General features: G+C 41.8%; 1 protein-coding gene across 9 annotated transcripts in view; it reads right to left on the bottom strand.

Annotated features, from left to right (window-relative positions):
• Positions 1 to 5,919: 5,919 nt before the first annotated feature.
• LOC134204925 (uncharacterized) overlaps positions 5,920 to 12,863 on the bottom strand; it is a 33,303-nt gene continuing 26,359 nt past the window's right edge. The window contains exons 7-15 of one of the 9 annotated variants that reach the window (XM_062679730.1): positions 10,362 to 12,541; positions 10,103 to 10,289; positions 9,785 to 9,850; positions 9,532 to 9,576; positions 9,108 to 9,185; positions 7,958 to 8,247; positions 7,656 to 7,885; positions 7,477 to 7,594; positions 5,922 to 6,403 (exon numbers count right to left, since the gene is read on the bottom strand). In XM_062679730.1, the coding sequence (XP_062535714.1) occupies positions 6,186 to 6,403; positions 7,477 to 7,594; positions 7,656 to 7,885; positions 7,958 to 8,247; positions 9,108 to 9,185; positions 9,532 to 9,576; positions 9,785 to 9,850; positions 10,103 to 10,289; positions 10,362 to 12,541 (3,412 nt within the window). In that variant the 3' untranslated portion in view covers positions 5,922 to 6,185. Of the gene's footprint in view, positions 6,404 to 7,476; positions 7,595 to 7,655; positions 7,886 to 7,957; positions 8,248 to 9,107; positions 9,186 to 9,531; positions 9,577 to 9,784; positions 9,851 to 10,102; positions 10,290 to 10,361; positions 12,542 to 12,863 lie in introns of all 9 variants that reach the window. The other 8 variants (XM_062679731.1, XM_062679734.1, XM_062679733.1 and 5 more) reach the window with 8 other exon arrangements.

The raw sequence follows: 12,863 nt of genomic DNA, 5'->3' as shown, positions 1-12,863 counted from the left end.
TAAAATAAAATAAAATTTAGATATTGTGATAAATGACCCGTCACCACAAATAACGTTCAGGAAGGATTTGGTTTACAGTGTCGAAAGTGGTCAAATAGAAGGTTTTGGGGAGGGATTTACACGGGAAACAGGGGTGAGATGTAAAGAAAAAAGAAATACATAACACAATGAATAAAAACAACTCAAAATCCAAACATATAACAATAAATAAAACCTTAAAACTAGGAATATACACATTTTAGAAAGACGACCGCTCATCGCAAGCTATTGAAAAGTTATGCAATTACGATGAACAATCCTCTTGGGATTGAGTTAGCAATTAATATTACTTAAAAACTAGGTCAAAAAAAGGACAGCAAACTACAAACTAAATTATGTAAATGCAATTGTAGGTGTGGTAAACTGGCGTGTACATGTTTCTTCGAAGGCGGATTGTAATGAAGGGTGCGCTGCTGTTGTTTGACAATCGAATGAAATGCAGTGTTTGACCGCGGACAACAGTTCTGTCCGTTTTGTTTGAGCTGATCATGGAATATGTATGCAATTGGGGCGATCCATTTTGAATTACAATCATGAGTATTTTATCGTTTGCGTATTCGAATTTTCCGAGTCTACTCAAAAACGCTCCAATCTTCTTCCAATTTGGTATCCGACTATTGTAGTGCGTACAGAACAATGATGAGTGTAACTCAAACAGTGATGAAGGGGAAATATACGGTAACTGATTCTAAACACATATAGAAACGAAGCGCACACGGTATTTGATTTACATTGTACGGATTGTCCTACAAACTACTTAACAAAACAAACGATAAAAAGTGATGCCAACTTATAATGCGAATTAAAAACCAAAAAGCTACTAAAGTTGAATTAAGCGAATTAGGTTGTACCCAAACCGTACACATATTTGATTGTTAGTTCAGTTTTAAGTGCTATTAGAAAGACTTTATATTTTGTTTTAAGAAATGGGTTGGTCTTTCCAATTAAGGAATGTAATATTTTGCTATCTTGAACTATTTGAAAATTTAAAGTAAGGTTTTTTTCGGACAAGCTTATAAGACATGTATAATATTATTGTTGAATAAAGAGGTGAGCCAGCCCAGGGCTGAAAACCTCTAAAAAAAAGACAAAAAAATATGGTTGAACGTGATAAATGATGAGTTCTCACTATACAAAAAGTAGACGAGAAGCGTTGCTAAATCTTCTCTATATAATAAAAAAATGAGTTGAGATTTCCTTCTTGACAATTTAACTCGCGAACGGGGTGACCGATATGCAAGGTTTTTTCCCTAATCGATTCGTTTTGAGATCCACAAGGTTTGTATATACAAAAAGTTGGCGAATTTAACGGGGAAATATAAAAAAATCATTAGAATACAGTTTTGGGTCAGCTGCTGAGGAAAACAAAACAGTTCATTGTGACATTTGCAACACCCGTGCAAAGCTGGGTCTCTTTTGCTAGTCATCAAATACATTTACGTCTCTAAAGTCAAGAACCCCCCCAGAGAATTCCGATGACGCCATCAATCACAAAGTTTTACGAAATTTTGGTTGATTGGTTGTTCAAAACGATTTGAAACGCGGACGAGCAAGCCTTGAAACGGCTAATTGATTCCAAAATTCAGGATTTTTGAGACGTCTACAACTATCTAAACGATATTTGATGAACGGAAATTTGATGAGTAAATTGCAATTAATCTATGTACAATTATCAACTCGTAAGCCATTGTATAAGCTACAGGGCACCAGAATTAAAGACAAGCATCACAGAATCCAAAACTAAATTTACTCACGTTTTCAAGGGCACACCAATACGGAGGCAGTGGACAACTTTTGCGTTTATTATTTCTGCTTTGCTGCGTCGCAGCATGCGTTGAATAATAAAAATGACAGTTGTGCGATGCTTCCATATTGAGTGGTGTGCCCTTGAAAACGCGAGTGAATTTTGTTTTGGATTCCGAGATGCTTGTCCTTAAGCGATTTGGATAGGAAGAGTGGGTCTGCTAAGCTCCTATAGGGGAACATTTCGTGGGAAATTCTGGAAGCAAATTCTCTGTCCAACCCGTGGATTTCGCAATAAAGTCATCAATTATGAAATCATATGTACCATACTACTTCATGTATGTAGGATCAAAAGAGGTGAGATGGTTCCATTATAAGTTGCAAAAGTCTTGTCTTAAACCACGTGGATTTACCGAACTTGCCGATTTTGTATTGGTTCTAAATCTTGGATTGGTTCTGAATCTTGATTGCTTCTGAAACGAGCGGACGTGTTTTCGATTGCACTCTCCGTAAGTCAAGTTCATTGAATCCGGTGGTTTATTTTTCATCCGTCCGTGCCACGTCAAGCGCTTTGAGTGTTCTGTGATGAGGCGAGAAAACCCCTCTCGAATAAATTATTCGCGCTTCCCGGTAAATCCTTCTTTCCAAAAGATTCACGGCTCTTGCCGGCTGAAGAAACAAGATGTTGAGCAAATTCAACGCCCCCGCGGTGAACAATGTGCGTTCGTAAAGATTAAAGACCTGACAATCGCACAAAACTCGTGAACGAACACGACGAGGAACATGAAGTGGATATTGGGAAGAATAAGCACATGCTTCGAATCACCATGGAAGACGAAAGTGTGAAAGTGCACGATTTGCCGGAACACGTTACCGAAAAGAAGATTTTTCATTGACGTGGTGGTTTTGAGTACGCTGGAATTCCACATTCAACTCGGAATACAGTCGGCCCGTATGATAATACAGAAAAAACATCGATTCGTGAATCACGATCGATGGTTAGCAAGTGTACATTGTCTACAAGGACAAATTGTCTCCTGCAAACAACACTGCAAAGAGCAGACACACACTGGCATTTAATGTGTCCAGAACAAAAAGCAGTGCTGGTCCAAAAAATATACGCGAACTGCAAACTGGGCTACGACAGCTACTGAAGAGTCGTGAGTGAGACCCTCAAGCATCAAAGTGGTCGTTCAGCGTTCTGTCGCTCCACCATCAACATCGCTTGAGGCCTTCTCCAAGCTACCACAGCCGACGAGTAAAACCGTCAAACCGGCAAACACAAATGCAATCACAGAGCCGAACTTTTGACAACGATACGGACGTGGACGAGAAGTGGCAGAAGCCGAGGTCGCCGGTAAGAAGCCACGATGTGACGACGGTGACAACAAGCAGATTTTTGTGGACTTTATTTTTTCATAAATCTCACGTCATACAACATCGCTTTGATGAACATCTGAGCCATCACGAATCCCACGAAACTCAACGCGCTCCTAACCTCCATTAAAAGCCAAAGCCTTGCTTGATATCATGTGTCTACAAGAACGAACAGCTTTCCTTGCCTGGCTTTGTCGTTTTCGCGAATGTAGACCACACGAGGAGAGGCACAGCTGTTGCAGTAGAGGAGCACACGTGGAGAAGACTCTGGACAGAGGGCTGATCACGCTGCGAGTACACGAGTCGAGTATGTCCAGCTGCAATGTTTTTGCTCTCTCTGGCACTGCGCAGCGAGCGGTCAGAGAAGATTTTAACAATCGCAAGCTGGCCCTGCGGTAAGACGCGCGGCTACAAAGCAAGACCATGCTGAGGGTGGGTGGGTTCGATTCCCGGTGCCGGTCTAGGCAATTTTCGGATTGGAAATTGTCTCGACTTCCCTGGGCATAAAAGTTAGCCTCATGATATAAGAATGCAAAAATGGTAACCTGGTTTAGAAACCTCGGAGCTAATAACTGTGGAAGTGCTTAATGAACACTAAACTACGAGGCGGCTCTGTCCCAGTGTCGGGATGTAATGCCAAGTAGAAGAAGAAGCAGGCGATTTCAATTGCGTACTGTGCGCATGCAACTCGTTGAACCTGAATACAAGTTCGTCCTTCAAAACAGCCGTCCAAACGCTGCAGCTGCATGATGCGTAGAAAAATCTGTGTCCACGTGCTCCCGGTTCTACGTAAGTCAGTCGGAACACGCAATCTCGACTCAATTGTGTGTACTTACGAGCCGGTATACGAAAAATCTTGCCGTCCGCCTACAGTCTACACGCATGTCTGTTGCTGCACATACTACAAAGCGCTGGATTCGGCAGCGCAGAAACTATGAGCCATTGATGCTAAGCACAATATCAAAACATTTTTCAAGTGAAAATCTCGAGTCATTTTCGAGAAATTTTACGATGCGCACCAGCGTCTCTATGCTCAACTACGGATAGCGTACAACGGATACTATCAAGATCCTGACATTTTGATCACCATCACCAATCGTCTGAATTGTAAAATACTGCAAAGGCATTTCCTACACGTTCATGCGTATAAACGAAACGCACCTGACGAGAGAACTCGTGACGATTTACCAGCTGGGAAAAAGAGGGCAAAAAAACAACAACCTTTAAGCAGCTGCAAACGGCTGAAAACGAGATTGCTGACGAGTCGCATGCAATAGAATCTGTTTATCTTTTTTCTCGAGTCTCTACTCGGAAGAAACGGCAGATAACAACGAAGACGGGTTTGTTTGTGAGACCACCGTACGATCCTCTGAATGAAGTATACACGGAGGAGATCATGACCGCAGAGATTTTGTCTGCTATTAGATCGTGCACACCGAAACGATCCCCCAGAGCCTACGGTATCCCACGAGAGTTTTACCTTCGCATATATAACGTCCGCCATTGTGAGTTAGACCTGTTTCCTAACGAAGCGCTCGCCGGAAATCTCCCACATGTCTTCCTGGAGGGCATCATCGGGTTGAGGGTGAGTAAAAACAGCCCGAGCCGATGTCGCTGCTCAACAACAATGAACAGCGGGACACCAGGACTACTTTCTCGAAATTAAATACCTTAATCAAAAAAGTATTTGATAAGCGTCATCAACGCTTCCTTCCTCTTCCTAGTTAAAGTGAAGATAGGCGTGGCCAGGAGAAGTAATCCTCATGCTTTTGTTATTTTTCTCTAAGACTGGAATCGAGGACCACTCCCCTTCTTGATTTCTGATAGCATTCTAGATAAAGATCTCAAAGGTAAAACATGAGTATCAATAGTTTTCAATCTACGAATTACATCGTAACAATGCTAATGCTATCGATCAGAGTTTTGAAGAACAAGGCCGATTCATGGAAGGACGGCAGTATGAAAACTACATCAATTATTGCCCGTTGCATCAATTTTTAGACTCAGGCGCAACTTCGTCTTACTTCGAATTTTTAGCGTGCACACCAATACATTCAAACTATCTTCGTAATTGTTTTTTGTTGTTGTTATTTATCAAACACACATGCTTTTGTTTACTCAAATAAACAATAAACAGTGTCAATTCATTTGTATGTGTGACACGGGAAAAATATTCACGCTAATAATTTTCGCGCAGGAGTCTAATAAGGCGGAATCTGCGCAATATATTCTATATATCTTCATATTGTTTTGTTCATTCTTTTATTATGTATCCGTAGGTCATTACGGAGCCATAATATGTCAAGTAACTCTTTCATTATTATTGGATAGGAAATGTTTGTTCAGTGTAAACTTGTTAGTAACCATACAAATACTACAAATGCAGACAAAATAACAAAATCCCAACACCAAACACATTAGATTCTACATAATGAAATTATTCGAAATCTTAAAAAAAATGTATAAGTGAACACATAAACCTTAATAAAAGAAAACGGAACTCCAATAAAAAGATATTTTAGTTACTAGATAAAGATTGTCGCTGTCGTCGCTGTCCGGAACATCTTTTGCTGGCGAAGATAGGGGAGCTAAATGTCAAAGAAGGGAAATCCATACGATTTGACAGGTATGTACCACACATGTTTTGGACAGCAGAACAAAGGGAACCGAAGCGACAATCTTTATCTAGTAACTAAAATATCTTTTCTCCAATAGGACAGAAAATGAGAATAAGAAAAGTCACACAATCATTTCAAACAGCAATAAATCTTCCTTTATTGAAAAAGGTATTTTTTTCTATGGTTGATAACAGCATTATAGATGGCGAAAAATCGCAATTTTTGCACCTTTTTCGGGTGGACACTTTTATCTAATTGTATAATATAGATATCTACTTAATATAAAACAAATAGGGACAAAGTTAGGACATCACAATAATCATTGCACAGTACGAAAAACACTATCAAACTGGGTGCGCTCAAATTGGACGAAGATGTGGCGCGAACGATTTGAGCAGAGCAGAACTATTATTTGCTCTTTTCGTTCAGAAGAATGTAACGCGGCCCACTGCCATTGTTTCTGCTGCCGCTTCCGGCAACGGCGTACAGGTTTTGCAGTTGAAACTTTCCCTTCTTTTGCCAAAGCAACAGCTGTTTAAAATTAGGCTCGGGTTTCTTACACAGTGGGCAGCACGCCTCGTGCTGGCGCGGATCGTTCGGATTGGGAAGCGGTAGCACTAGCGCAACTACCGAAGCAAAATAGCATCAAAATAGCGCGCAAAAAGGAACGGCACCGCGCGGGCAGAACAAAAAAAAAATGCCCAAAAGGAGATTTTAAAATAGAACGAAAAATCGATAAGAAGCGATAATCGGAACGAAATAGGGGGAAGGGGTGAACGAAATACGAAATCAAGTGAAAATGTGTGAAATTTCGAGTGTGTTCATACGATTCAGATGAAGGTTCGTTCAGTGGAATCCGATCAACGATTGTTTTACGGGGGTTTGATATTTCGTACCGATCAGTTAAGACATATTAGTATGTGGGTTTGGTTAAAGAAGAAAAGAAAGAAAAAGAAGGAATGTTGATTAGTATACAGATCGTTCGCCGGAAGCACTTGCGATTAGGACTTTTTTTCTTGTTTTGTTTCCAAGGCACGATTAATCACAATTTTACGAGCGTATCAGCCACAAACACGTCCTGTTGTTTTGTGATTGTATTAGCGCAGACAAGCAGAAGTAGCGATAGGCAAATTTACAACGATTCTAAATCTAACAAAATTGAATATTCAATATTTTTATGTAAGAATTACCCAAATGTTACGTCTGCTTGTCCGTAATTATTATGCAACATGATTTGATCGCGATCAGCTTGCGTGTGAGGGTGTGTCATTGTTTCGTTTATTAGGGGCATGAAAATAAGCAAAGTTATTTGTATGAAAGCCATTCTCAATGACTTAGTATGAACCCTTTTTTTCTTGCTTTAAACAAAGGGAATATTGTTAATAAACAGAATATCCGCGGGAATTTTGATTTTTAATTCTCGAAACCAAGGATTAATATTGGATTTTTCAAATTTCCAATGTTATATAACCATATCCTCTTCCTGTTCTGGCATTGCGGTGTGTGAATATTAATATCGTTAAGAGTATAAATATTGGCATCTCTTCTAATTTAGTTTCAACATGGATGATAATTGTAACTAAATACCCTATTTTTTTAACTAGGAGTAACATTGTGTATACTCAGTTAACTATAATATTATACTAGATTGATCTAATTGATAATAAGTGAACAAGAGAAATGAAAATGGAGTACGTACCTCGACAAGGATCGTTCTTGACCAGGAATTCGTCAAGTGCTACCCATCCTCCTCCGACGCGAACCATCACAGTACTTCGTAGAATACGCACAAGACGCAGCTTCTGGGAATCTCCAAACTATATCCGAAAAAGACGGTTATTAAATTGTTCACTCCGCTAAAATTAATCCTCAACTTACCCGATATTTGCCCTCTCCAACCTGGAACACTCGGAACTTCTGCCGACACGTACACAGCATCACCAACCGTTTGACCTCGTCGTGGATCTTGTCTGCGTCGGTTTTCGGCTTGCGGTCCTGCCAGTCCGGTCGAAGCGCCGCGATGAACTCCTGCCAGTCGATCAGTCCTTCTCCGTTGCGATCGAAAAGATCGGCCACGGCGTTCATCTCCAGCTTCGAGGTGTCGAACTCTGCGAAGAAAAAAATGACCGTTGGTTCATGATTTCTGTATTTTATCCATGGAAAAAGTCGCCAGAACTCACTCGTTCCGATTATTCCATCGATGAAGACCTCCCGCGGGATCAGTCCGTTGTTGTCCTTGTCCATCTTGCGGAACAGATCCGTCAGGCGGGACTTTTTGTGGTTCATGAACTTGAGGAAACGCTTGCGCCACTCCTCCCAGCTGAACTGCCGGACGCGTTCCAGGTCCTGGAGGTACAGGAGGTGATCGTGCAGGCGGCGTTGGCGTTCCCACGCCAGCATCCATACGTAGCGCCACTTGTCCCACAGGAGCTTGGCCCGTGGGGATCGTAGCTCCGTTTCGGGTTGATTGCTACAGATTGGGGATACGATAGCAAGTTAGACAGAACGAGTTGGTGGACTGAAGATGAGTGAAGAGGCGAATGGAAATGGAATGAGAAAAGAAGTGTCTCAAGAAAAACAAACCTATTTGTACTAGGGGTTCCGATCGAATAAACTGTTCTACCTACCGAAACCTTTTCAAACTACAAAAACACGAAACCATACAAACCATAACCGTCTGGGGAATTCTATAACAATCAACAGGGATGTGTGTATCTCTGGTTTATCTTTCCCTTTACATGTTACTGTTAACCTACTCGAACGTAGAGTCGAAACAACTCTATGTTCAAAGAACTGAACGGCTAAATATTTTAGAGATGAATGTTAAATTTATGTTGCTCAAATTTTTGAAAAGCGAATATTTTTAGAAACCTTTATATTTATTGAAACCTTAGTTGAAACATATTCTTCTATTTCGATAATGGAGGATTCTTTAGATAATCTACATTTTCGAATATTATTTATACGTTTGCTATTTTCATCTATTTATCATACTAGATATTCTATTAGTATACTCATACACCAAGTCTTAGCCTGCAGTTTGTACAAACCTTCTGGGTTCTAGCTCCCACCACTACTAACCAACAAAAAATAATGATAACAGAATGGGTAACGTAATGTACACAGTGATGAGATAATTTTGCAACAACTACTGAAAACAAATCCAAATCATGATCCAATGATGAGAGCGAGAGAACATTAACAAATGACAACATGAATGAACATGATGAAACATGGCTATACGTGTTAGTAGAGAAGCGGGCAGTCTCTCAACCGCGCCACTTCTTCGTGCGGCCGATCGGGCGTTCCGGTCGACCGTGCGGAATATACCTTGGCGAGAATCGTGGACCATAGTGCGGCAGGCGATCCCGTTCCGGCGTCTGGGTTTCGCGTCCTGGGCTCACACGACTGGCGGTGTTCAGAATGGCAATGTACATAACACACGCAACAACAATAATAAATACAATTCGCAGAATAAATTTTGTTTCCATGGTTGATTATCCGATTGTTTGTCAACAACAAAAAAATACACAACACAATAACACCAACAAACGCATACATAGAAGGTAGAGAAAGAGAAAGAATGATAGATAACAACATGCATTGGAGAGGAACAACCGCAATGATCGCTGCTTATTCCATTAGATTACGTTTATCGTTTATTTGTACCTATTTAAAAAAATCCAAATCTAGCCACATTTTTTCTAAAAAACGTAATCAAACGAAACATGAAACATTCAAATGAGATACACACCTTGTACGACGTGAATTAAGCCCTTGATCGCGTGATCCTTTGAAACTATTGTTGAAATGATGACAAAACAAATGAAAGAAATGAACACACAAAGACACACATAACATAACAATTGGAAAATTGAAAAGATTGCATAGGTAAATAAAGAATAAAATCATTTTTGGTTAGTACAAACAAAAACATTCAAACAATAAGATTTTTATGAAATAAATCATTAACTGAAACGAAAATCATTAAATTATTAAAAACAAACCTTTGCTTTCGTCCTAATGTGCCGTAGTCTGGCGAATGTTCGCGCAAATCTGGTTGTGATCCTCTACTGTGAATTGGTAGTGGGTGGTGATTGGTGTACAGAAAACACACGCACACATAAACGTAACAAATTTGTTCGATAGCAGGTGTGGTAGAACGAATTGAACAGAAAATGAAATCACAAGAAAAACGTGAACAAAGAAGAAAACAAATTGTTAATCATGCGCTAATATTCAGAAATATAAGAAATGGCTAAAAACTGTTAACAACAGTGCAAAACAAATTGAAAGAAATGGGTTCAACTCGAGAGGCTACTTACACTGGTGTCTTGAGAACACCACGGGACGGTTTTCGCGTTTCTTTCAACCCTGGTGGCGGTTGGCGCGGTTTGCAGGCACGATCCACCTCACTCTGGCGGCGGGCAGTGTTCTCCATAAACTCCTTATGATCGGCAATCAGCGCTTCCAACGGTGGAATCTCATCCGGCAGTGCTTCTTGTTCAAGGTCTAGAATAAAAATTTCCAATGAATTCGAAGTTCTAAACATTGCCCGCCCACTTTTTGACATCTCGAACTTACTCAACAGCGTAGCTTCCAAGCCGGCTAGCCAAGCCAACAGTTCTTCAATCGATTCGTCCAGATCCTTCAACGACTTCAAATGGGACTCCAATTTGCTCTGGCGACTCAACGCCCATTGGGAAATTTCGTCCCACCGGGACTGGATGATCGAGATCCAGTTCTTAATAATCGGAACGGCGTCCGGATGAGCTTTACCCAGGATAGAGTTGGCCAGTCCGAGGGTTTCTTCCTTGTCGAACTCCTTCTCGCGTAGCTCCTTCATGAAACGGGCGTGCTCTTCCAGCAAATCGTTGGCCTGGGATTCATCGTCCGGAGCAGCGGCGGCGAAACGCAATTTCTGTTCGGCCTCGGACAACCATTCCAGCAGCATATGAACAGATTTGTGCAGGCGTTCCGCCTCCTTCAACGCCACTTCCAAACGGGACTTGCGACGGCTGCTCAGTTCTTGAACATCTTCCCACAGTTTCTGCAACTCCCTCAGATTCTTTCCAGTTTCACGTGTTTCGTCGGATTTCTCTAGATCCTTTCCGGTCTTCATGACGCTTTGCATTTGTGCGGAACGTTTGTCCAGGTCCGATTCGAGCTGCTTGTGGTGGTCGACAAGTGCCGTCACCGTGTCCAAGTCACCGTGCAGTGGACCATCTTCGGCAAGTCTGACTTTTGCTTTACGCAACCATTCGAGTAGTGCCTGTAGAGCGTCGGCAAATTGTCCAGACAGCAGCAAAGCCTCCTCAAATTTGCGTTGACGTTCGACGCTCTTATGACATACACGTTTCCACGAATCCTTAAGTTCATTAATCATCCTCAACAGCACTGGTTCGTCGGATTTCGGAGCACGATCCATCAATCCCTTGCCATTACGCATTGTGCTATCATAGAAGCTTTCCTTCGACTGCAGGTGACGTTGAATATCCCGCAGTTTCTCCAAGTGCTTCTTGATCTTGACTGCATCGTTGGTGGTCTCTTCTGCAAGCGTGTCCAACGTAGTCTCAGTTTCTTTCAACCACGAGGTCAGCTGCAGCCAAGCATCGTGGAATTCGCGTGCCTCTTTGTAACCATGGTCTAAGGCCCGAGTTCGTTCAGCAGCCTTTGCGACTACACGTTCCCAACGATGCTGCACCGAAACCAACAGATTCTTAATCAAGATAACGTCCTGCTTCTGACTGAAATATTTCAAATGGGTTCCCTTCTTGTCCAGCAAAAGCATCGATTCTCGATGGATGGAAACGTCCTTCTGAAGGATTTTGTGCTCTTCCATCTGTTGCTGAATTGTTTCGAGCACACGGGAAACCGCAGGTGCTGAAGAAAGTTGTTTTTCTGCTTGAGTAAGCCATTCAACGAACGCTTGTAGGGCGTCGTGGAACTCCGTAGCTTCCTTCAGAGCGATTTCCAGCTTGATCTTCTTATCTGATGCTCTGGAAACAACAGCGTCCCAGCGCTGCTTCAACGTTCTAAGTGTGTGCTGCAGATTGCTAGCCGAAACCTGCATCTGCGTTTGTCTACGTACATATTCTTGTCCTTGTGCGATTAACGTCTCTACCTTCGGTCTGTTCTCTTCGAGTTCGTTGTAGACCTCCATAAACCGTTCAAGTTGTTCGGAAGCAGTTTCCGGTAATCCACCAACAGGTTTGCTTGCTCCGATGATTGCGTCAACATCGCCTAACCATCCAAGAAGATCTTGGATTTCAGCGGTGAAGCCTTGAGCATCACGCAGAGATTCTTCCAACTCGTGTTGACGGTCAGCTGCCTTTTGTAGTAGATCTCTCCATTGCTTGTTCAACTGTTGCAGTTTGTCCTGAGTGGTTGATGCCTCCAACGAACCTCGATCGTTCTCGATCAGCTTCCTGCCAGCATCGTTCAACGTGTCCACCGAGCTCTGATGAGCGTGGATATCGTTGGCCAAGACTTTCAGTTTAGCCAACTCAACCTCCAAAAGCTGTGGATCTCCAGGAATGGGCTTCAGCTCGTCTAAATTGGCATCGGTCTTGTTGATCCAGACCAACAACTCGTTCAGAGCATGCTGGAACTGGCCAAGATGGAGCAGTGCATGCTCCAGTTGCTTCTGACGTTCAACCATACCTCGGAGTAGATTCTCCCAGCGGCGGTTCACGGAGTTCAGCGGCTCGCGAATGGCACTCGCCTGTTCGGCTGAAGTACGTTCGGTCAGTTCAACCGCTTGCCTGTAGAATTGAAGGCTGTGTTATTCGAGATCTTGAGCTGTAAAGTTTGTTATTATGAATTATATACACATACGCTGGAAGACATTTTTAATGAAGATATTACAAATGTAAGTGAAAGATGTAGACATCATCATTTATTGCCAATATGAAAAAAATGCTTGTTGCACGAGTAAGCACAAATTTTCATATGAAAATCGCTCAACTTAACCATAGTTGATTCACATAGTCAGTTTTTACGCCTAGATCTTGACTTTTTTAGAAGATCATATCCAATAAACGTAATTTTTTGCCAAGATTCAGTATTAAAGTACACATAACTTCA

Source organism: Armigeres subalbatus, unplaced genomic scaffold (genome assembly GCF_024139115.2).
Source record: "Armigeres subalbatus isolate Guangzhou_Male unplaced genomic scaffold, GZ_Asu_2 Contig970, whole genome shotgun sequence".
Taxonomy (NCBI): domain Eukaryota; kingdom Metazoa; phylum Arthropoda; class Insecta; order Diptera; family Culicidae; genus Armigeres; species Armigeres subalbatus.
Note: the sequence above shows the minus strand (reverse complement) of the source record. Positions and strands in the feature narration are given on the sequence as shown.